The sequence below is a fragment of the Tinamus guttatus genome, unplaced genomic scaffold (assembly GCF_059628265.1).
Source record: "Tinamus guttatus ecotype Peru unplaced genomic scaffold, ASM5962826v1 Tinamus_guttatus_pri_ptg000033l, whole genome shotgun sequence".
Taxonomy (NCBI): domain Eukaryota; kingdom Metazoa; phylum Chordata; class Aves; order Tinamiformes; family Tinamidae; genus Tinamus; species Tinamus guttatus.
Window position 1 is genome coordinate 3,088,725 of NW_028288567.1, and position 24,590 is coordinate 3,113,314.

Genomic DNA, 24,590 nt, shown 5'->3' on the forward strand with positions numbered 1-24,590 from the left:
AATACTTTGCTATTCTCTTGTTTTGAGGCTACTTACATTATCACACAGGAGGCTCTTATTTTCTGTGCCTGTTGCGTAACAGTCACAGGGTTTGCAAACATCAATGGCTGAAAGATCTGCACCTGCTTGTCTGTAATGGAAATCTTTGCACAGCTCACAGTTTCTTCCTGCATGAAGGAAAGGTTATGCATTATGGCTTCTAATTCATTAAAATTAGCTGTATAATTCAAAATTAAAGACTCTATTCCTTTGAGAGAATTCTATAATTTTCAGGACGTCCATTTTAATGCACCTTTCATCTCTACCTGCCAATTTAGTGATCCAGAGCATATGAAACAATGAACCTGTTACAAACTATGTTTTACTCCATTAAACTTCCATCTGTTATATAATACCACACTTTTATAAAAGATGTGCCATGTGAATGCCTATACATTTTTTGGAAGAATTACTGTTGAACCTGAAACTTTCCTTTTTGCCCTTAGCTAGACAAAGCCAAGAAACTAAAATAGAATCAAAAGCTATGGAAGTATTGAAATCCACTACTTCCATAGCATACAAACTCAATAAGCAAGAATTTGCTATTACAGGAAAAAAAAAATCAACAATATTTTGTGTTATCTGTTAAACTGGATTGATTAGAATGACTTGATATTCTAGATTAAAAGTATCTAGCACATATAATGGAAACAGCTTTAAAACTAAACACTACTGCCTACTGAGATGCTGTCTATCTCAATTGGCTATTAAGATTTCTTCCACATGGAAGATAATATACGGGGTAAGACCAAATTTTAAACAGTATTTTCCTGCAGGTTAAATAATGACACGATTGTTCCCAGTGCACTGCCTGGATTCTTTAAAAATACATATAAATAATAATATTTTGAGATGTCAGTCCTTGAACATTAGCTGATAGATTTCAGCTGATTGAAGTGTTACCAGAAAATGTGACTGCAGAATGAACACCACATTCTCTTTTGTGACTTACCTGTTGTGTTGTGCTGACAGTTATCACATATTCCCCCACCACCTCTGTAGTATTCCTGAGGAAAAGGATCCACTGCTAAGTCGTAGTGGCAGCTTAGAGCATGGCTGTAACACTGACAGGGTTTGCAATTATAGGCATGAACTTGGTCACCTGGACGGAAAGGCTTGTCGTTATATAATGGCAAACAGCGATCACACTAAAATCAAAAAAAAAGAAAAAGACAAAAAAGACTACTGCTTTATACTGGCATACTTGTAAGAATTTTTTTATACTTTCTCTACTAATATTTGGTTTTATATGCTTTTTATCTGCTCGCACAATAAAAATAAAAATATTACTTTACCTTTTCAAATGAACAGGAAGTGAAAAAGGACACAGGGAAATACCTTTTTTTAAAAAAAATAAATTAATTACTTTAACAACAAATTAAAATCAATGAAGGTGGAGAGAAGAATGAAACTAAGTATTTAGATACTCAGCACGAGCTCAAGACCTGCAATTCAAATTTAATTTAAACTCTAATGGTGTAAAATGCTGCCTATCAGGTTTGAGGTGGAAAGTAAGTATTTACTTACCGCACTCATTTGAAGGTACTTTATATAACATCTATTGTTGCACTTTATAAAGATACAGATACCATTTTACCTGATTAAACAGGTAAAACAGAATGAAATAAAAATCCTACTATGCTCAAATATGTGGTAGATCATGCTGTAGAAAGTATCTGAAATGTCCATTCTCCTTAATGTCCTTAATCTTATGAAATCTTACAAAAGCTTAAAACACAAGAAAATACCTACACTTATCAATTTGTATTTGAAATATGACCACAATGAAATATGAGGAAACCAGATTCATTGTTTAAATAAAAACTTAAAATTACCTTTTTTGGTGGTTCTTTTAAAATTTATTCAGATAATAAACAAACAAAAAAACAGATTAAGAAATTATGAATAACGAAATTCAACTATTTAACTAACTTAAATTCAGCCAAAACCCCAAATTTTTAATTAGTCCAGGAGTAACTCCAAAGGGCAGTTTTTATTTAGATGAATTCAAAATATTACCTTCTAAGCCAAGTTTTGTGAATAATATGTACTGGGAATAATCTTTTGTTTGCAACAGACTCTACGAGGCTTCAAAGAGAAGATTTATTATGCCTATGGGTATATCAGGGAAAAAAAACAAACTGGATTTTTTTAAAGCATTTTGAACAATTACAGTCTATTTATCCTGAACAGTCCAAATAGTCTTTACAAAATGGGCTCAAATAATCCTAAATATTGACACCGGAGAAGTCCTTCCCTTATTCACATCCACCCTTCTCTCTCACCACTCCCTCTGCTGCACGTTGAGAAAAATCAGCATTACATAGCAACAGCAACTTAAGATGAATGGTCATTCAGGTATAATAAAACTTAAAAGTCCAAGAAAGAAATCCGACCTCCCGGACAAACTATCCCACTGCTGTAGCTTCCTCACCTCAGCATGTCAATGCAAATGCATCTCCCTTGACAGGAAAACACAGCACAGAAGCAGCTACCGAGCTGACAAACCAGAATTTCCATTGATGCCTTGCAGAGGTTGAGAGCATTCAGAATTTCACTCCAGCTCTAACCTTCCATCAGTTACACATGCACACCTGTGTTTTCAACTATTGATAAAACACACTAATAGTAAGAAATCACGGCAGAAAAGATGGCGCTTGATTACACTGTGTGAAAACTCTGCATATTTTTTAACTTTTAAATGGCAGTCACTCAAAACTTGTCCGTGATTGTCAAACCTGCACTGTTCTAGCAGGTGTCACATCTGTATTCATTAGAAATGTGCCCTGGGCCCGTGCCTCACCCTGTGGAGTTTGCCAGTTTGCCAGAGCAGGGCCCGCACTGAACTTGCAGTTTGGCAGAAGGATGATGAATATATATGGTTAAACCTGGCATTTTTGAAAGCAGAAATGTTGGGGTGTTCAAAGGTATGCAGAGAATTCATTAACTCAAATTTCCATTCGTGGCTGTTATATATAAAATGGATAGGTAAATTCCCCACAAAAGCCTTTGACAAATCTGAAGAGTTCTTGAGGCAGAGTAACAAAGAATGCTCAACTCTTGGCAATACCTCCCCGCTTCCTCCAAAACAGTATAAAAATACAAACACACTGATATCCTCTTTCTCTGATGCATTTAGGCCCTTCAGAAACCATGTTAAATATTGGTCCATGGACAAATGTGTGTCCTATTGATATATAGCATCTGAACCAGTGTCCTTCGAGGATAACTGAAACAGTTTTCCGAGAAAAAATATTACATGAAGCCAGATGGTCAAAATACCTAACTTATCCTAGCCTAATTCATTAGTTTATAACTAGAATTTAAAACTTTTTTACTAAGGATTTTTTTATTAATATTAGAATTAAAACTTATTTATCAACATTTTTGAATTCAGCACATCTGTGGAAAGATCACAGGAGGCTTTATCCTGCCCTACACACCTGTTTTCTTATTAATCACTAAGAATGTGAAGGACAGTACCTACAAATAAGTATTCAACAAATAATGAAGCACTTCAGGAGGCAACAGTAACAGTGCTTTACGACTTGCAGTAACTTGTGATTAATTAGATGCTTCTACTCTAGCACTAAAACACCACCAGTGTTCTACCCTGCTGCTTTCCTCTGGGTGGCACCCTGTTTTCTATGCTGTGCTACATAAAACAGATTCCTTAGATTTTTTTTTCCTCTTCTGCGTAGTCATATCTGTCAAAGTTTTGTTGCAATCATCAACACGTGTATGTATATAAGCGATATATAATTGCCTGTACGTCATTAATTGTACACATATGCTTAAAAGCCTGTTGATGTGAGATATTATATCAAGATCATAACATCATCTTCTCAGAACTTTACAAATCCTATCTTGTCACTATGTTTATTGCCCAAACATGCCTAGTTAAGTTGACCTGTAAGTGTTCACTATAGTAGGACAGCTAACAACATTTTTTTTCCCTACAAGATCCCATACTTTCCCAAATAGAGAGTGCACTTTCACTGTTTAGTTTCATTAGTCAAACAAATATGGGTTCTAGGCTATATTTTTTCCAGAATAGCTTAGCTACTGGAAAGAGTCTCCTTAATTTCCCACAGCATCCTCATTACTACTCATTAGTATTTGACTATTTATCAAGACTGCATATTAGAGCTTTGAGCTATAGGTGTTTCCTGTGATCTCTCCAAAGAAAACTAAATAGCTTTTAAATTCAAAAAGCCAGGTTTTATTAGAAAAAAAAAAAAAACTAGAACACTCCAAGTGACTAGGAAAAACAGAATAAAAAAGACGTCACATAGTTTTAGAAACTAAATACAGTGCATAACAGATGGTTTACAAGTATCATATGCAAAATAATCTGCTAAAAGATACTCTGGTTGCCTTGGAAAGACAAAATGACATACAAAGAACTGGACTGACAAAGAACATAAGACGTGCCATTTTGTATGCCAAATTCTGATAATGAGACAACTGAGATCTCTTAAACACTGCTACAGATGCTGTCAGACAGCATAAGATATATTTCTACTAAAGTCTCCTTTCATCTGTGCTTTCTTTGGAGAAGTTACAAGCAGCCACACTAAGTCCAAGAAAATCAAAGTGTGTGCATTCAGACTATCAGGCTTAAAGTGCCTGGGAATAAAATTCAAAGCTATTTTCAAATCAGATTGTGGAGCTGATGAGAATTTAGCACATATTTTCTTCTACACAAGTTCTCGCCAGCTTAGGATATTCATCAAATGCAGGTAAGAGATCTGTGCTTATTTTACCCTCTATCTGTTTTTGAATAAGGCTTTGAAGTCCGTTCTCCTATAACATTAAAGAGTGTTGTAGCTACAGCTTATTAGGAATGCCAGGGTTAAATTCTCTTTTCTAATGAAGTGTTTCATGGCATTTTTTTCAATAATACTTGTAATGAGGTAGCAAAGGGAAAAACAGTCAGATGGGCCAATCACTTCAGCACTCCTATTCAATCTGGAAAAAAAAAACAGATAAATTCAAGTGGCACTATGCTTTACAACAGCTACTCTCAATAACAGTGAAACGCTAGTCTAGTTTTCTCTCAGTTGCTCTACATATTTTAAAAATTCTCAGACTGGAAGAGGATTGCTAACTTCTTTTAGGTAGCACTGATAACCTTAATGCTAGCTGCCATCTGACTGCAACCTCGTATTATGTAAAAATTACAGCCATCAGACAAAAAGGTTTAAGTTCTAATGAGCTCACTATTCCTTTGCCATGTCAACATCCATGGAACAGACCACACGAGGCACCTGAGACAGCATCGAGCTCTTTGTAGCTCAGCAAGGCTTGCACACAAGTTGCTTCTGAAGCCTGATCTTTGAATTGTGAAATTGCACCAGGATTCCAAGCAGGGATTCAAGGGCAAACTCTGAAATTCCACAAACATTTCTAAAGCTATTCAAAATTTTCAGGCATGCACTGGACTAGATGCCTTCGTGCTTGTCATTTTCTAAAACTTCCATCAGCCATTTATCAGTTTGATTTCTTTCCCATTTATTCTGATAAAACCAGCTTCCTCCAAGGCCTATCACTGGATACACAAATCATGACACAGAATTTACCAAAAAGCTTCGGACTACAAACTAGAAATCCTTGCCATTAAGTGAACAACCACTTAATATTGCTAATGTTTACAACTCTTCAAATAGCATGTATCCTTAATTCCAGCATTTAACATGACGATACAGATAGTCTTTCAACTAAGGAATATTTAACTACGTTCTTCTATAACACAGAAAGGATTATTAATCCAGTTCTTGGTACATCAACTGAAACTGCCACACGCAGTTTCACACAGCTGATACTTAAAAACCTTAAACTTATTTATACTGAAAACTCTGAAGACTTCCAGCCATTACTGTATGCAATCACTCTCATACTTCCTTTAACATCCTCTTGCACACATACAACAGTTGCTTTGATTTCTTTTAATTTCTATTTTCTCTTATAATTATTTCTATAATTATCTGTATTTATTTTGCCATTATGTTTCTGTCTAAAGTTCTGTATGACCCATTGAAAGAAGTTTTTCAGTAGTAAGGTACAGCTGACATGACATTGTTTATAAATTAGTCTTTACATATAAATGTTTCCAAGATCAGAGCATTGCTCTTCATGCCTCAGTTTCCATTCGTACAAAATAGAGCCATTTCCCAAACTAATAAACGTGGCATTTACGGAAAGAATTGTAAATGATGCTGAACTTTTTTCATCAGATGAGACGCATGCTTTCTGAGGCATTATTTCTTTTTCTTTTTTAATCTAGTCCTTCGATATCTAAAAGTCTTTCTTTAGGGTTCCCTTATATCATTCTAGTCCTACCAACGTATTTCTTCAACAATGGAGAGTTCTGGTTTGATGATGATGGTGATGAAAATGTTTAAATTAAGATTTATATTTACAATGAATTATGCAGTTTTCAGTTTGGTTTCTGCTATCCTGATGCACACATCAGAAAAAAAAATAGCTCTAATTTTAGCTCTGTTAAATATAAATGCAACAAGGACGTGTTCTGCCATATGCTAAGAGCTTATCAGGGAACTTCAGATTTCTGGCCCAAAATAGTCAACAAAAGTAATTTTCTTATATCTCTTCAGTTGTGGCGTCTCACTCATTACCAGCACAGGTGTGAGTTAAATGCTCTTCAGTCACAGGATAATTTTGACTCAAAAATAATATGTATAGATTTGGAAAGTTCTTTTATCAAATGCTTAATTGACATCCCAAATGAAAAAAAAAAATGTCTAAACCACTGGATTGGCAAACTCAGAACCACAGGTAGAATTCTATAAAGCAGTTTTATAAATAACAGTTTCAGATAAGAATCAGGATGGATTCTGGCTTGCCTTTAAACATTTACCTTACAAAAAAAATCAAAACCTTTAAGCTGCTTGGATTCATCTAAATCCCTGGTGGAATTCAAAGTAGTTAGTGATATATTTGCAAATATTACTTCTATTTTATTTTACCTTCAGCGGATATGGACATTGTCATTAAGGAATGAGAAAAATATAATTAAACAACATCCATATTCTTCTCCGGATGAATACAGTTAATTCAAGCATTTCATTTACAGTTGTGAGACACATACACCAAATCAAAAATGTGAAATTTACTTAATGGAACAACCCATTAACATTGACAGAAAATATCCGATAAGGCAGATACATCATTAAAATGTATTTGATTTGTTTTCACACAGTACAAGTCTTGCAAGAGCACTTGGTGAACTTCCAGATCTTATTAAATATTTATAATTAATCCTTACAAAGTAACGTTTCACAATGTGTGTTCTAATTAAAGGGACATTGTCAAATTGAATTTTTTTCTAAGTTGATGCATCTGAAAACTTCAATTTTCTGTTCAAATACTACCTAGATGGTAGATTACACCTGTTTCTTAAAAAAAATAGAAAACTTAGATCATCCACTGCATTTTACCAACATCTTTCACATGATTCTAAGCACAATATAAAATACACTCAGGTTAATCCTTCTTGCCCCCAAAGTTTCACAGTCTTGCGTAACTGGTTGCTTACTGATGTCAGTTTAGCTTCAGCTTTGCCATTCCTGCTGCTATTATGTAACCTTTTCTTATTTTGGAAACCATGTCTCCATTAGACATATAAGTAGCAAGGACCAAAACATTTATTCATGACAGAAATCTAACATTCTGTGGGATTTAATGTAACTCATTCCTCCTTAATCTGCTTAAATTCAACCTCATAATTCTGAGATGAATAATTATCAATAATAAACTTTGCAGAAACACTGAAACAGTGTTTCAGTTAAATCATTCTTGAATGTTAGTCAATATGGCAAGCTCAGAACTTGAATACGGGATTTTAAAGTCGACACTGTCCCAGAATTACTACTGCATAGCAAAATATTTGTTGTGCTTTAACTTGGAAAAGCATGGCAAGCACACATCAAACCCATTCATTTAAAAAATTTTACAGTTTCTTCATACTATAAAGCAGCCTACGATGATGGTTCACAGCTCAGTCTCAAAGCCAGCGTTTCTTATTGGGAAGTGGTTTTATCACATGGCAGAGAAAAAGCACATTCCCCAATTCACAGAAGTGCAATATAATTACTGCAAGCCATATGAGGTGCCCTAAGGCTAGCAATTACAGAAAGACATAGTGATAAAGACTATACTGTATTTCAATTAACGTCAGTTGAAGTTTACAAATTTATAAATATGGTATAATTCAAAATATGATATACCTTTAAAACATGCACATATTTGGGAAGAAAATTCAAGTGAAAACATTTTGCAGAAGGAAAAGCGCAGAGTGTCACAAGCAATTCAATGTAGTCTTCCAATTTGCCCCAGCGTTTGATATAGATAACACAAATATACTATGCCCCAACTTCATACTTGCAAAATAATAAGAAAAGCATGCCACAGGTCATTTCTTAGGACATTAAGAAAGAAATTCTTAATTCTTAACACACCTCATGAGAAGTGGGAGAAAAGCCAATCCCTCTAGTTCTTCAATCAAATAACACCTGCTGGGATGGTCACTCTCCTCAGCAGCACTTACAAGAGCCACATCTGAGCAATCAGACTCCTGGTAATTTGATTCCTTTCCCTTCTCTGCACACCATCACCTCCTCCAAACACACCTACTGTCCATTTTTATGTCTTTCCAGATTATATAATTTACACTTGCTTTACTACTATTTAGATCAGCTAACTTTCCTTCTGAAAATCAGCTACTTTGCTGCAAGAAGTAAGCACAATCCAGCAACATTATTCTATACTGTCTGTATATTTCTCTGGAAGACTGACTTTTAGTGAAAATGTGCATTTTGGTTCACCCCAAGCCAAGAATTACTAAATTAGGAGGAAAATTTAAATTTTGCACTTGGCAAGTTTTACCTACGCACCACATCTCAAAGTCCCTCTTAACTAGAAACTGTTTTTTTCCAGTGTCCAGATCCCACTAAAGATCTTTCTACTATTTGCTGCAGTAGACACAGTCCTACTCTTTATTGGGTGCTGCCAGTCTAAGTTCAGATTTTCATCTGATTTTTTTGCAAGCTGATATATTATTATAATAAGAAACCTCTAATCTCAGCACTCCTAAAGTTCTGTGATGGAATGGTTTGGGCTGGAGAGTTAATACAAAGTCTATACACAGAGAGTATCCTTATAAAACTGAGAATATTAGCGTGCATACACACATGCTTCCTATGCATTAAAATCTCAGTTCTGAGGCTGTTTGTTGGTAGGACAAGTACACAGGCAAAGGAGAGACTCACATTATTTCCTTCTGTGTAGCTTTCCTTGAAGCACAGGCACCTGTACAGTTCCAAGGCCGTGTCACAATTATCGGCGTGGCCATGACAGTTACATCTGAAAGAAAAATAGGTACTGAAGAAAACAAAAATAATACGGGAACATATCTTTGCAGCACTATACAACATCATCATGAAGACAATTTATGTCTTACTGAAAGTATAGCCTGGTTCTTTGTTAAGAACAAATAAAAAACTGAGGAGAATGTTCTTAAGTGCAAGTACAAAAGATTTCTCTATTCAATACAGTTCTAACTGGCAAACACTGTTTCTCAGAGTAACAAAAAAGAGCATATATTAGAGCTGCTGTTATGATACACAATAGTGAACAAGAACAGTACATATAAGCAAAACTTTATTAAATATATCATTATTATCCATCAATATTTAGCTTTCCAGTGTGACAAGAGTTTTTCCAAGACAATCTTATCTGTATCTAATTTTATCATACAGTTTAGTCCATTTAGACCTCAGCTAAAAAGTGCAGTTCTTCCTGAACTCTTTGTAGAGCATTAGCCTAGATAGTCAGCATCCTACTGCACCTGAAGGTCTTCTCTTCTGGAGGTATGATAGCTTTGCACACTACAGCTGAAATGATTTTTGTGTTATATAGTCATCGAGACTGTAGCTGTTTTAGTAAAAACATCGTCATAACACAGCTAAATCATTAATTAAAATTTAATGTAGAAAATAAGTTTAAGGTAAATGTGACCTCTGGTAGGGTGCTTCCTCTCAAAATAAGATCCTGACTACCGAAATAATTTCAGAAATAATACTTATTAAGAAAAATCTGCACCATATGCTTCTTGGAGACTACTTCATTGCTAAATTTGCATATTATTTACAGGGCATAATTAGTCCTTTCACAAGACGGGACACTTATCACATACAATAAAGTTGTCAGTCACAGATAATGTAACACTTTTACTGACAGCTGCCCAGTTTTAAATGGAAAAGTGCAGCCTAAAAACAAAGAATGAGCTCTGCATTAAGACTGTTAAAATTGCCATCTTTGGGAATCTATAATGAAACTTGGAAGAGCTACTGAAGTAAAGCATAAGCTGTGGTTTCAATCATAAGCCTTTGCTTCGAGGCATTGGTAATTCCAAGGAAAGGATTGCTTTTGACAGATTTGTGTAATAAGTATAATTAATTTTAAAATAACATGTGAGCCAATGTTAAGAAAAAGTACACCAATTACTTCAAACTCGATGCACTGACTAAGACAAAATTCCTTTTCTCATTCATAAATGCAAAAACAGAAACACTCCATTAAATTTTAGGCAGGTAATTACACATTTTTGCACGGTTTTAGCAGGTGGAGGTAGTGATGGGTGGGGAAGAATTCCAGTAACACCTTAATACCCACCTTCCACTGACTGTGATTTCATTAATTCCATAGTATCTATGCCTGAAATTCACCCACGGCTCACTTGTATGATACTGGCCACGGAGATGAATCCTCACTTGTGTAGCTTTTACAAACTCTTGGAGAGATGGAGTATTATAAAAATCATTGTAACCAGGACGGTGATTTGGTTCCGGGGTAAGAATACTAAAAGTCAGATTTCCACGTGAGTATGGAGTAAAGCTGTTTAATAGAGGAAGACAAGTGTAAACCAAAATGTCACATATTTTACATATTCACCTGAATACAAATACAGGAGTGTAAGAAGCATACTCTGTTTTCCCCAAACTGTAATACTCTTCTCCAAATCCTGAGTTTCCAACTAAAAGTAAAGCCTCTAAAAGACAAGTTCAAATTATGAAGTGTAGATATTTTGCAAATTTAGGGCAGATGTCACTGAATAAGTTACATCTAATGACGTATGGGATTCATTTAAATTATCATGCCCACATTGTTAAATATTTGTCTGCTAAATACATATATAAAACATACAGGAACAATTATATTTTGAATTCCAGAGTCACTAAGCTATTCTCATCTCGTTTTGATAGGTGGCAGAACTAGAAATACACTACTCTTCCAGTGAATTTAGTGGAACTGAGTTCAGTGTAACAAGGCAGGGTGCAGAGTACAACTAGAAGCAGAAGGATAGCCAAGCAAAGCCCAGTGAGCAAGTACCATACAAACCCCTTGCTTGCCCACAGAGTTTGAATGGCGTCTCATATTCGTATACTCACTAGGCAGAATTAAGCAATGAGCAGGACTTGCTGAGGATGAATTGCCTGAACTAGAATGTGGTAGTGTGAAAGCACCAGGAAAGAACAGCAGGAAGACTGTGGAACTGACAAGCAGGTCTTCAAAATGTTAGATCACCTACATGCACGAGTCCTTAAAAGGAGGCTCAAACTAAACACACTCAAGCCTCTGATAATCCCATCAACTGATAGAGGTGAGACACCATGGAGACACAAAAACCTTAATCACTTTCCAGCTCCTAAAGAATACGAAAGAAAGTGCATTCAAAATTAACGTGTGGTCACCAAGCAAAGACCCAGGAAGCACAACAAGGATTCCAAAACAAGGGTCACTTGTCCTCCATGCCATTCCAAGGAGGAGTCCTGATCACGCCACTGGTGTGCAAGGACGCTGGTGTCTAAGTCCTGGAGAGAAACTATAAACATGCCTTAGTGCTTACAGGTATGTGGCTATGAGAGTAAGTGAAACTAGTTTTGTTTTAAAATAAAAAACACCTTCCCCTTCTTTAAAGATCGCAGATTATACCCTGCTATCCTGTTGCTGCAACATTGCACATTATTCCCTGCAGTAACTCCTCTTCAGCTATATAGAGTAGTGACCATTGCAGGGTGTTTGTTGTCTTTTAAACAAAGCCGTACCTCAGCAGTACCTAAAAAGCATTCATTCATATCACTTCCTATCATAATTCAGGTCATGTAACTTAAGAAGTGAAACAGCACTACGTATGCAACATTTATGGATACAGTTCACACTTCAGCCCAACATCTTCTTAGAATTTATGCAAATCTGACTTCTTGATTGAAATCTAATGAGTTCAAACCTAGTTTGGGCCATTCATCCAAAAAATGTTTGGCTTAAAAGACTTGCTTTTTCCTCTAACCCTCTGCTCAAAGGATGAGCAATAAAGTTTGAAGTTCTTTGTTGAAAACTGGTGTAACACAAATGACCTTATGCTATTCTCCTTAGAATACTCAGTTCTTTGAGAACAGACAAAAATGCTGACACCTGAAAAGTCCTAGTGAGGCAGCAGAAGTGAAACAGCAAAAAAGGCAAAATGCCTACAGCACCTGGTATTGTATTTTCTGACTGACTTCCAGCCAAGTACTAAACAAGTCTAATGCTGACTGGCATCTGAAATGAGGCAGGGGGTGATGCATTTGCATAAATACATAAAATATATATAAACATGAAAGTAAAATAGATTTATTAAAATATATAAAATAAAAATATATAAACACATATGTGCATGCATATTTATATATGCGTGCATGTGTGCACAAGTCTGTGCATATATAAGTTAAACATGCTAACTGCCTACTAACAGGTTTCTGAGGTAAAGGTCAGTTTCTTGTCAAAGATGGAGGCTTTACCTGCCCCCATTTCCCTCCCAAGTTTTATTTTGGTTTCCATTAGGAAGATTAAAGAGCTTTGAGATACAATTCTCAACTTATATCTCACATGTTTATGGCAGTCAGCAATAGGGCTGAGTGACTGGCTCTGTGAAGTTTCCCTCTGCATCGTGCATTACACAAACGGGATCTAAAGCAAGTTGCACTCCAGAGAACAGTAGGATTACTTCCATAATCCTTGGGGAGTCAACTCCTAACTCCACTGCCAATAAATAGTCCGTCAAGACACAAACATATAAAATTTCAGGAGTCTAGTTCAGGAAAATAACAGAAATCAACTATGTCAAGTTTCTCAGTATTAAAAATCTGATAAAAACGCCAGTGAACTTTCAGAATTCTTCAACAGAAAGGTCATATTTTGGATATTTTTCTACATACTTCTACATACATATAAGAAATGAGTACACCAAATTAAAAGATTCTGTTCCCTTGGGACATGGAAATGAATTGTGTTAGGACATTACTTGTCCAAACATCTGTGTTATGCAGATACAAACCCACTCATACCTAGGAAGTTGGAGACAGTTGACAGAGTCTGGTTTTTCCAGAGATCCATTGTTATCCATTCCAAAAATACTGCAATCTTTAGCAAAATACTGCCAGTCTTCCCAGTTTAGATCATTTCTTTTTTTTCTTTCAATTCTTACTGCTTCAGGGTGTGGGCTAAAGAACTGAAGTATAATATAGAATACCTACAAGAAGATAATGAATTTTGGAACAAATATTAAGTGTAACTGCACTATAAAACAATGACAATACAAATATTTTGTTTTATTTCAATATGATAATATTTTTTCCACCCACAGAATTTTGCTTTATGCATTCTAAATTAAAGGCAAGTTACTTTTTGTTAAACAAGCTCTGATTTCTCAGATATTATTACGCAGCAACTGATCTGCTCCATCAGAATTCTTTGCTTTTTCTTGAAAACCATTTGAAAACACACTAGATAGATAAGCACATGTTTTTTTACAGTACCTTTATTCATTTTGAAAAAAATAATTACGGGCTTAGCTTTGTGTTGCCGAATATTTGACGGGTTGTTTGTCTGATAACAGTTTTTTTATTTTTCTCCTTCCCTCTTTTTAATAACCCCATTTTCTGCTTGGAATCCAATCAAATACCTGTTTTGCAATGAAGAGGACTTCTCCCAAAATACTGCTTGGGAAAATATATATGCACCAAAAAAAAAAAAAAAAAAAAAAAGTTTTAAAACTTGACAGACCTTTAAACCTCACTAACAACAAACAAAACTTCCAGAAACCAGGAAGCTGGACAGAACAAATGTCACTAGTATTTGTTAGCGCCCTCATTGTAAATGCAGCCCCAGGACTGACGTGTTCTTCCTTCCAAGGCCACCTGATACTCCCCAGCCCAATGGCACAGGGTTAGGTTGCAGTCTGGCCTCTGTTCAGAATCCTCTTGCCTGTTTATCACATTCCCCACCTCAGGAAGGCAAACTACCACCTCCACATCTATGCAACAGAAATCCCTAAGGACACGCCAGTGTGCAGCATAACTCTAAGCGTAAGGTGCAAGCATAAGGTTCGAATTTCCTTCAGATTTTATAAATTAACTTCATACTAAAACTCTTTTTAGTTTTGATTTAATAAATAGCAAATGTAATCTTTCCATTACCTGATACTGTCCATCTTGTAAATCTATTGTGATAGAAACACCATGATCCAGACCTGCAGTATTGGTAAACACAGACGAAATCCAGGTGGTGCCAATATCATTGTCATTGATGTAATGCAGAGGATGGGCCTCTGCGTCCAGCCTCAGCACTCGGTCGTTGGTGGTATCCTCTGCCCCGTTGGGGATGCAGTACCTCTGTACGAGCGGGTGCACCCGGGGATGGCTCCCGGGGCAGCGGCACTCGGACTGCGTGTGCAGGTGAGGGAATTTTCCAGAGAATACTTCCAAAATGTCTCTGTCGTGGCATATGAAAGAGCAATGATATACACGACAAAAAATGACAAGTGGTACTTTTTCCTCTAGGTTAATAGGTTAAACAAAATACATCTAAGACTACTCTAGAAACCCTACAGCCTTGTTTCATCCTACATAAATGTGCCAACCAGCCAGCAAGGTTCCTACTTGATCAAAGGTAATCGGCAGGCACCTTTAGCAGCAGTCCATAATGAAGCATTCCGAGTTCCTTTCCTTGCTCCACACACATATACGGAGCCAAGGGCATGCATGCTGCTTGCTCAGGTGCCTACAGCTAGTTAGGAGGGAAGCAGTGCTAGATGCAAAAAGGAAAAACCCTATCAATATTTTATTATGGCATTGTGTCTGACATCAGCCTGTTTACCTCTCTTCAGCACACCACAGGACTGACATATTGCCTGTAACCATAAAACTGCTAGATGAGTTGAATGTTATGCTTATCCTCAAATCTTCCTATCTTTGCAGTTTGAAAAATGTCATCTTAAAAACTGTGCACAAAAATATTTCCAGCTTTAACTTTAGTAGAACCGTCAACTAAATTGGGCTACTGCCCTTTTGTGGTCACCCTACTGAATTCTCATATCTTATGTTAAAGGTTAGCTTTAGTTCTCACTTCATGAATTGAAATGAATAAGTAGATCAGCGGATAACATGGTCAGGTCATCTAAAATTCTGTCATCTCTGGTGTAAAAGAAGGATTTTGTGACCCCTAGAAAGAGTAGATTTTTATCACTATTTAATAATATATGCCTTTTATTTTTATTTAGCAAATCTATACTTGCTGGCTGCCACTACAAATTTTATAGGAACCAAAGTTCCAGAATTGCTGCAGACTATTTTAATTAGTTGATATGCAGAGGAAGACTTTGATTCAAAGCTTATACCAGATACATTTTTGAAAAAAAGATATTTGCGGATAAAACACTGTCTATGAAATCATCTTTCACAACACTTGGTATTTTTTAATTTCTAAACTATACTCATTATTTCTCTACTTAAATTGCAGTCCAAAAAATTTGACAAGGATTCCTCTGAAGGAATATACAGCCAACATGATCTTCATCTAGCTTGGAACCATGATTCATATTAATACTTTAAATTCACAGGAGATCAGTTCATCATAATGTCCTGCAGACAGTTGAGCTCCTAGGAAACTACCCTTCATCTTATTGAAAGACTATCATTAAGTGGCCTTAAGCTCTACAGTCACGAGTGTCACTGAGCGTAGCCTACCCTGAAGCATCACACAGACAAATAGGACCTGACTACTTCTGGCCAGCTTGAACTGCCTGGATTAATCCAGCATGAGCTGGATGACTAACAAAGGTAGCGTCTCTTTGTAACACGCTAGGAAGGGTGGCTGGAGGGCGACAGAAACCGCTGTGGCAACCACTACAGCCTTGGGGACGGAGGAAGTCAAAGCAATTATCCCAGGGCTACGTGGACTGAGCTAGAGAAGTCATTGGCAGCTTATGCCAACCATCTAATATAGAAAAGCAATAAACAGTTAAGACAACAGCCTTTGGCCGGGGGAGGAGGGGGACGGGAAAGGGTGTTAGGAATACCATACATGGATGCCTGACACCACGGAGAAGCTGAAGCCTGAGGACATGAACTGCTAAGCATCGGAGCTGAGCTGTCAGGCACAAAGCGAGCGCGCCGACCCACTGCAGCATCTGTCCTGTTCCCCTGGATCGCGGGGTTGGGGAGCTAAGCTGGACCGGTAGCACTGGTGCTCTGATCAGTACGTTGTGCGTGTGCTTGCAGAAGGCACACACACCCTGTCAAGCAAATAAACGCTGGGCTCTACATCACCAGGAGGTGTGGGGCTGTTCCAGCAGTCACCCCACCCAAAGAGCCAGCCCGCTCAGCCCTGTTCAGAGGCAGTTCCCTCAAACCTTCCTCTCCCATTAGAAAGAGGTGTGAAAGCTTCCGAGGAGGAGGCGGGAGTAAAGGAAGTGCAGCTTCTGAGCAAAACCCACAACAGAGAGGTCCTGCTCAACACTAACCCTTGCTGTAGGGAAGAAGCAATTTGTGATCACACCCGCTCGCAGACAGGTGAGCACACAAGGCCTCGGTCCAGCCTGAAACATTAGCAGTGCTCGCGTGCAAGAAGGAGCAGGACCGCAGAGCAGGGGGGCTCTGCCAGAAATGCCTTAAAGAGAGTGCCCACAGACTACCAGGAGCTCTGCAGAAGCTCGGGAACCTCACCCAAACTGTCAGCACCCACTCAAATGTCAGAACAAGAAATCAGGAGTTAGGGGCACCTAACTAGCTTATAAGCATTGGAATGTAGCCAGTGGATCTACTGCCTGCTCAAATAGACACTCAGCCACGTTATAACAAAGACAACACTCTAACAAGGGAAGCCCACAGTCATTATTTGAATTGTGATATGTATATATTAAAACAACAATTCAAATGAATAAAATAAAGTCAATAATTTAATGTGTTAAATCAAGCTTGTTTAGATTGAAGTCACGTTTGAGGCCATGGGCAGTAAACTATGTCATCACAAGCAATCCTCTTTTGAAGACAGGAACAAAACATCATACTTTGAGACTAATATTGTATATTGTTATGCATTCTTTCTCTTCATCACACTCTTATTTTCACAAAAATAAAGGTCATTTACCTGTTTGTAAGTGCCACTGGGTAAAATCGAAAATCTTGCATTCTTCCAACAAATTGCTCTAAACCTAAGGAAATATGCTATAAATAAATAATCTAATTGCACTGAGCAGAAAGCAGCTTTGCACTGCATGAGAGCACCTTTAATTCAGCACTCTCAGATCTCTCTTGCACAATTACCCCTCCTGAATGAAACCATCTTGGACCCAGACAAAACTATAGAGGGCAGTGACTTAATTTTTTGATAAAAAAGAATGATTTATAATAACTTTATAAGAACATTTTGTACCCATCTCTTTTCTGATTAGAGAGGTGGCACAAGGACCGGCTCATTAGACAGGAGTAATGAGCCGGTCCATGTGCCACCTCTAATTAGGGAAAAGATACAGTAGGTACAACTGTACCTATCAATTTATACAATAAAGATAAAAGGCATTTAAAAATATTCCTTTCTTTTATATGCTCACTCAGTATTCAGAATCAAAGCAAAGCTCATTTCCAAATATGAGTTTTATGAAACAGGAACACTGAAAGTCTTTGTTGCCCAACACCATAATAACGTTTAAGCCACATACAGTGATATTTAGGTTTGGCTTCAAATTCTGCATATTCTCGAAGAGGACACAGTGCTCCTGCTCAGTGTTCTTACACTGGCAGAGCCAAGAATTTGTGAAAAGCAACAAAACATCCTGCAGCACTTCTGCAATGGTCCTACGGTACGGAAAGACATACGAAATTCCAGATGTAGATAAAGGGTAACACTGTATCAGGCCTTGCTGGAGACCAAGTGACCCTCATTTTGGCAGTGAGTTTACATGAGTGTTAATATAACAGAGGAAAATCAAGAGTCAAAATTGACAAGAAAGCAGTCTAGTGGCCATGCATAATTCCATCTTGAAACAGTTTCATATATTTACTCAGGATATTAAATTAATGGAATGCGTTGCTTAAGGACCAATGTTCTGCAGAGTGCAGAAAGTCTACTCAAATGCAGTAACACATATAATAAATTATGCACCATCAGGACTATCTACTCAATACTTATCTTTCAGCCAATCTCCTGAGACAGCTAATATTACAATAGGATTTTTTTTCTTTCAGAAATATATTACTTCTCAACATATTGATAACTTAAAAACGACTCACACATGGATTTTAACCACAATGAGCACATCTTATTTTTGAAAATGCTGATGCGTTCCACTAAAACATTACAAAGTTTACCTGTGAAGCTTTGTCCAATTTGCAGTACACCCTCAACATCAGTATCTGCAATTGCTCCCACCAGAATCCTTGAATCAAAAGCAGTACTGTCATCTTCCCAGCCGTTTAAGAAGAAACTAATTCTGCTACGATGCACCTACAGAATCAATGTAAATAGGCATAAAGGTGCTTCATTATACAATCATCTTGATTTCTGTACATGTTGCATCTGTCACTGATTAGCCATTAACATTACTTTGACCTACACGTGTGGCATGTCTTTTTTTGTATGTGTGTGAGTGCTTTGATGCCTATTGAAAGTACTTACCTTTTTTCTGTCCGTTAGCAATCCAGGTAATAAAATCATTATTCAGATGGGTAGAATATGAAATTTCTGTAGTGGTCGAGGCAAAGAAGGATGTACAATACAGTGACTGGCAGAGTGAAGGGGCAAGGAGAGGCAGAGGAAAGAGAGATGGGTCTGTTGCACGAGGTACGAGGCTGGTTGCAGTTACTTCAGCACTTCAGGCCACGGGCACATGTTACAGCTGTCACGGCTCTCATACACATCAGCTCCTCCAGGCCTCGAGGGACTCGCTACCATGCTCAGGATAACCAAGCGCAGCACAGCTCAGGCAGGCCTCTAACACCCCTCCAAAACCCCTCCCCAACCCCAGCATGTTGCTTCTCACAAGGGCTGAGGGGAATGGGAGAGGAACTCGCTACGTCTGCTCCACAGCCAGTGGGCAATTCCCTCGGATCAGGGGAACCTTTGGCAAGGAATATGCACTCAGTTGGCACTGCAGGGTACTGTTTTCTGTAGGCGTTCCCTTCCCTGCCAATTCATTTTAAATTTGAGCTAACATTCATAGAAATCCTTTATGGCATTCTCCCAGCTCCACAAAGTCACAAGATGCTGAGCTTTTACAAAGGACTGTTCTGTGTTAAAAATCCTCACGTTTAGCTGGCATAAGACTACAAAAGGTTTAATAATATGTAGCCATCTTCCAGTCTTATGAAGTCAATACTTCCACTTGTAAATACAGGAACACACAAAAGGAAAACCACACTCATCATGCCTTATAGTCAGTTTCCCATTAAGTTAATTAGAAAAACTAACATGAACTCATTTAAGATTTTTGAACTCTCTCTCAAATAGTAAATAAGTCAGAGACAAATAACACAGAATAAAAATCTTGCTCACTTCAGTAAGTGATTTATTTTCAAAAACTGAAATTTCTCAATTTTAATGACGTTTGGCTTGCACGGGGCTTATTTGAAAGGGCAGCCTGGTAGCCTTCACATTTCAAAACATTCTGTTGTTGTCAATTTGCAGATTGTTATTTCCATTTTGCAGAAAAGGGGATCACAGACATAAATGGATGCTGGGTGAATCATGCCTACAGAGGCCAAGAAAAGCAAGAGAGTTTTAGCCTGTCTTGGTATCCATTCCGATCAAACCAAAATAAGGCCAGAATGATTGTCTCTATAAGAACAACGGATGTGCAAGGATAAACAGAAGGCTTACAAGCCAGAATATTTTGTTGCAAAGAAGATAGCCAGGACCTGAAAAAAATCAGTTTGAAAACCACGACATAAGCATTCAAAGTGTTATTCTACCAATAGTCTTTCAAATTTCAGACCAAGATGAACAGACACAATTATCTATACATCTCAGTTCAGATGATCATCTGTGCCTCAGGCATTGAGCCGATCAGTATTTTAAGAAAGAAAATATGCAGTGAGATGGAGTTTTGTTTTGTCTCTTCTTTTTCTTTAGGTTTTACAGAAGACTATTCAGATGCATTTTTCTCCTTAAATTACATGTTCAAATACTAATATATATTCTGAGCTTTATTGCTGTTGTTTCCAGATTCAGTCAGTATTTCCCAAATTCAGACATGAAAATTTATTGCTCTTCCACTGATGGAAATTTGAAGGCTATTATCATAATTACTAAGCACTGAGATTTGTTCAAAAAGTTATTGTACATGAGTTTACCACTCAAAACACATCTCTCTTCATTTTAAGTTAGCTTTTGTGTTCACACATCAATGACCTAAACACACAAAAGAAATACTTAGTTTTAATTCAAAGCCCTTTTAAACATCTGACACTCTATTTGCAAGAGCCCAAGCATATGTGTATATGGTGGTTACACTGCATTTTTTTCAGCATCACATTTTTTACAGCCTGTTACTGTCATTTGGTGTTTGACTGTTATCATCATAAAAGATACAGGCTTTTCTACTTTGTTATTTGTAGCATTATCTCATGTTTTACAACATCTTTGCACAACATGCCCGCACATGAAATATAACTAGTGAAAAGTTCTCAGTGGTATTAATGCATAAAAAAGAATGTGGTTCCATCTCTACTGTCTTTACCCAGCCAAAAGCTGATGAACAGCCAATTTTCCTTTATCACATTAGCACAGCCATGAGGGAAACACATTTGTTCTAGTCAGCTACACTAAAGATACTATTACCAATCTAACATATACATGTTTTATATCAGCAGTATTCTCAGAGTATGAGGGAGCCAACAATATATTAACACTAGCATGACAGTTTATTTAAGAAAAGAAAATTGTCTCTGTAGAGGGACAGAAGTTAGAAATGTATGGCTAAAGCTCAGTGTCACTGGTCTAATAAAGGTAATAATTCTTAAGCTTTCTTTATAGCAGGTAACACTCCTGTGGCAGCTCTGTCATATCATTCAAATAAAAATGTTGTCTTTTACAAGTTTATGTGTACCTTTATTTTTAGTCAGATATGAAGCATGTCCCGATTTCCGCTTTTCACCACAAACTTGCCGCCTTGGCTGTAGTTCCTGTAGGACCTGATCCTGCCCCCCTTGGTGTAAGCAGGATGCTGGCCCTCATGTACCCCTATTAAAAAAAAATCAGGGGGACTATTTATGGCTTAAGAGTGACAGAATTGGACCCTAAATGATCAGTTTTTTTTTTCTTGTTGAAAATAGTTGATTAATGACAATTTTAAATCTCTCTCCAGCCTCTCCCATCCCCCACACACAATCTCTTTATATTAAATAGGATTTAGAATAGTTGGGTTTAATATAGCACATCCCCAAGGTAGCCCTAAGCACTTTACAGTGCTGAATTGGATATCAGTAGTGCAGTGACTGTGCAAGGCAAAGGCAGCAGTCATTATGCATTTGGCAGTAGCTCAATGTAATGATCCCCCTGCTGGTTATTAAAGGGGGTATGAATATCTGACATGGGAGGAAAATGTAGGAGGGAAACCATGTGTGGTATAAAAAAAAAAAATCCCAGAGTCTCTTCACAGTGGGAGGAGAGGAATGCCTCGAAGTTCGGTGTCTGTTTGGACTGAGCTAAATAAGAAGGCTGGCCCACACCACATCCACGGGTTGCTGGGGCTATTCAGGGTCTCCTTCAGTATGCATTAAATGGCACACAGTACCCTAGAAATAAAAGATGAATTTTGGTGGTGTACGACTAGGACAACACGATTATTCCCTCATTGTCTCTATTAATAAAATTCCACAGGAATTTGCCCCAAGACCCAAACAAAAAGGAAGTTGGAGAGGGGAGCCTCATGGCTGTGCAGAGCACAGGAGCAGAAACCTGGAACATAAGAGCTCTAATCCCAGCTCCGAAACCATCCCTCCCTCCTGTGCCTCCCCATCTGTCAAATACTTAGCAAATCACCTCGCAGGGAGGTAACAAGGATTAGTTACTAAGACAAATTCACCCTGGGACTGCTTTAGCTTCTGCCAGCGCAGAGCTGAACACCGATTCCAAGCAATGAAAATTCCCTCTGATGGTGAAAGATAACCATGGTGGCTCTAGGAGCATTCTTGGCACAACCCAGACCAGTTTCAGAGATGAGGAGCTGCAAGAGCAACTGGGCCAATAAGCAATAAAATACCTCACAACCAATGTCTACACTTCACTCTAGAGCGGATGGCCTGGCTAAGACTAAGGGTGCAACTGTGGTGAGAAGCAGGTGGCTGGAGGAGACATGGAGAACACCTCCTGCTTCTCCTGAGCACTCTGAGCATCAGCCGACCAGCAATTCAGAGACTTCCTCAGCTACACCTGGTTTCTAGATATTTAGAAACTTTCCCCTGTTCTCCTTCATGAATTTGTGTGGCTGCTCCTTGAACGCAAAAACATCCGTCATCCAAAGGCACCCAGCTGTACAGATGGATTAAAGAACACGCATTTGGTTTTCAACTGCAGTGTTAACTACAAGCATAATGGTAAAAAAAAAAATACTTAGTATATCAATAAAAATACTTCAAAAATTTGTGAAAAAAATGGGAAGAAAAACCCTAGCATTCCTTTTATTTAATTATTTAATTTGATAGAGACGCAGAAATTTTTAATTCTCAAGTAAAAGAAACTGTGATGACAAACTCTTGAATTGTAGCTTCAGCTCTTAAGGTTATCTAAAAGTCTCAGATCGTAGGGGTAGGAATTGTCAGCTATGAATAAAGAAGAGTCAAAACTTTGTCTTCAGATAATCCTAGGAATGAGATGCATTCTGTTAGATGTAGTGGACACCACTGTCTCCAAACTAGATGAAAAAGCAGTTCAGGGATCTGTGATGTGTACAAGTGCAATTGTCACAAATGTAAGCTACATTTAAAAATTAAATGTAAGCCAAAATTAAAAAACTGTTTTTCCAATATGCAAAAAGCATTCTCCTCTAACCAACTTAACATAAAATAAAGGGTAACAAAACTCAAAATTGAATTAGTTTATTTTTTTGCACAGCAAGATGTTTCTTGGCAACAGCAATAATTTTATATTTACAAGGAACGGCTATATACAATACCAAGAATGTCCAAGTACTTTACAAACTGCAATTAGGTATCCATATGATTTACCCATAAGACAAAAAAAAAAAAAGTTCTATTTATTTTTCCAGACTTGGAAGCCAAGAGAAACAGCAATGCTTCTCATCTTCCCTTAGCTGCTATAAAATCTTGAGCAACTCCACCAAACTCAGTGAAGTTAGAGAGGATTTGCAGGGATGTAAATGAAAGCAGAACATAGGATAAATATTTTTCTTTAGCATTCAGATTATGAGGAATCAAAAGACATTATGACTTTCCCATCTCAAAAATTACTACACACTGCACACTTACATTTTCTTTTTTTTACTGCCAGGTATGGTTCTTGTGCAGATTGATTCCCAAACATTACTACCTGCCTAAAAAAACATAATTAGGAAAAAATCTTCTAAATGTATTGCAGATTTGTTGCATCAAGAACTTTTAATGAGCTTACTCTATACGAGTATTCTGTATATTAACACATTTTCTCCCAAGGTGAGAAAATAGATTAAGGTTATGACCAAAATGACAGGTCTGTGGCTTCCTTGAATGCTTTAATAGAGTCAACAAATCAACACTGGTCACTGATGACAACAGAGGAGGGACAACAATAGACAGAAGGAGGGGAATTAGTGATGCTGCTATAATAGTCTAATCAGAAACTTGAGCATAAAAATCTTTTTCACCTGCAGCTTGTCTACATATGCCCATTCTCCTGCCTACATAAAGATACACAGTTTACTCTACAATTTTACCACTGAGGTGACATGTGGACACACTTTTCTCCTCGAGGAAAGCAGCTATGGAACAGGAACATATCAGCTAATAAAAGATGCAGTAAGGTTTGGGGGGTTTTGGTTTGTTTTGGCAAATCACAGATGACCAAGCTGACATATAGGTATGTATTTTTACATTTTCTCGCATAGTTGCAAATCTTGCTGATACTGCAGCAAGAGGCTTCTACACAGCTTTAGTATTTTGTAAGTGAATATCTATAAAGGGAAGGATCAATTATATGAATTTAAGCAACACAAAGTGGAC

The 24,590-nt window shown here is 37.4% G+C and overlaps 1 protein-coding gene across 1 annotated transcript in view; it reads right to left on the reverse strand.

Moving 5' to 3' along the window:
- Nucleotides 1-24,590, reverse strand: part of USH2A (usherin) — a 356,467-nt gene that overhangs the window by 305,587 nt on the left and 26,290 nt on the right. Inside the window, exons 3-10 of the mRNA XM_088531950.1 lie at nt 18,747-18,882; nt 17,527-17,590; nt 14,577-14,871; nt 13,446-13,630; nt 10,735-10,956; nt 9,330-9,423; nt 992-1,187; nt 37-167 (exon numbers count right to left, since the gene is read on the reverse strand). Of these exons, the coding sequence (XP_088388076.1) occupies nt 37-167; nt 992-1,187; nt 9,330-9,423; nt 10,735-10,956; nt 13,446-13,630; nt 14,577-14,871; nt 17,527-17,590; nt 18,747-18,882 (1,323 nt within the window). The remainder of the gene's footprint in view (nt 1-36; nt 168-991; nt 1,188-9,329; nt 9,424-10,734; nt 10,957-13,445; nt 13,631-14,576; nt 14,872-17,526; nt 17,591-18,746; nt 18,883-24,590) is intronic.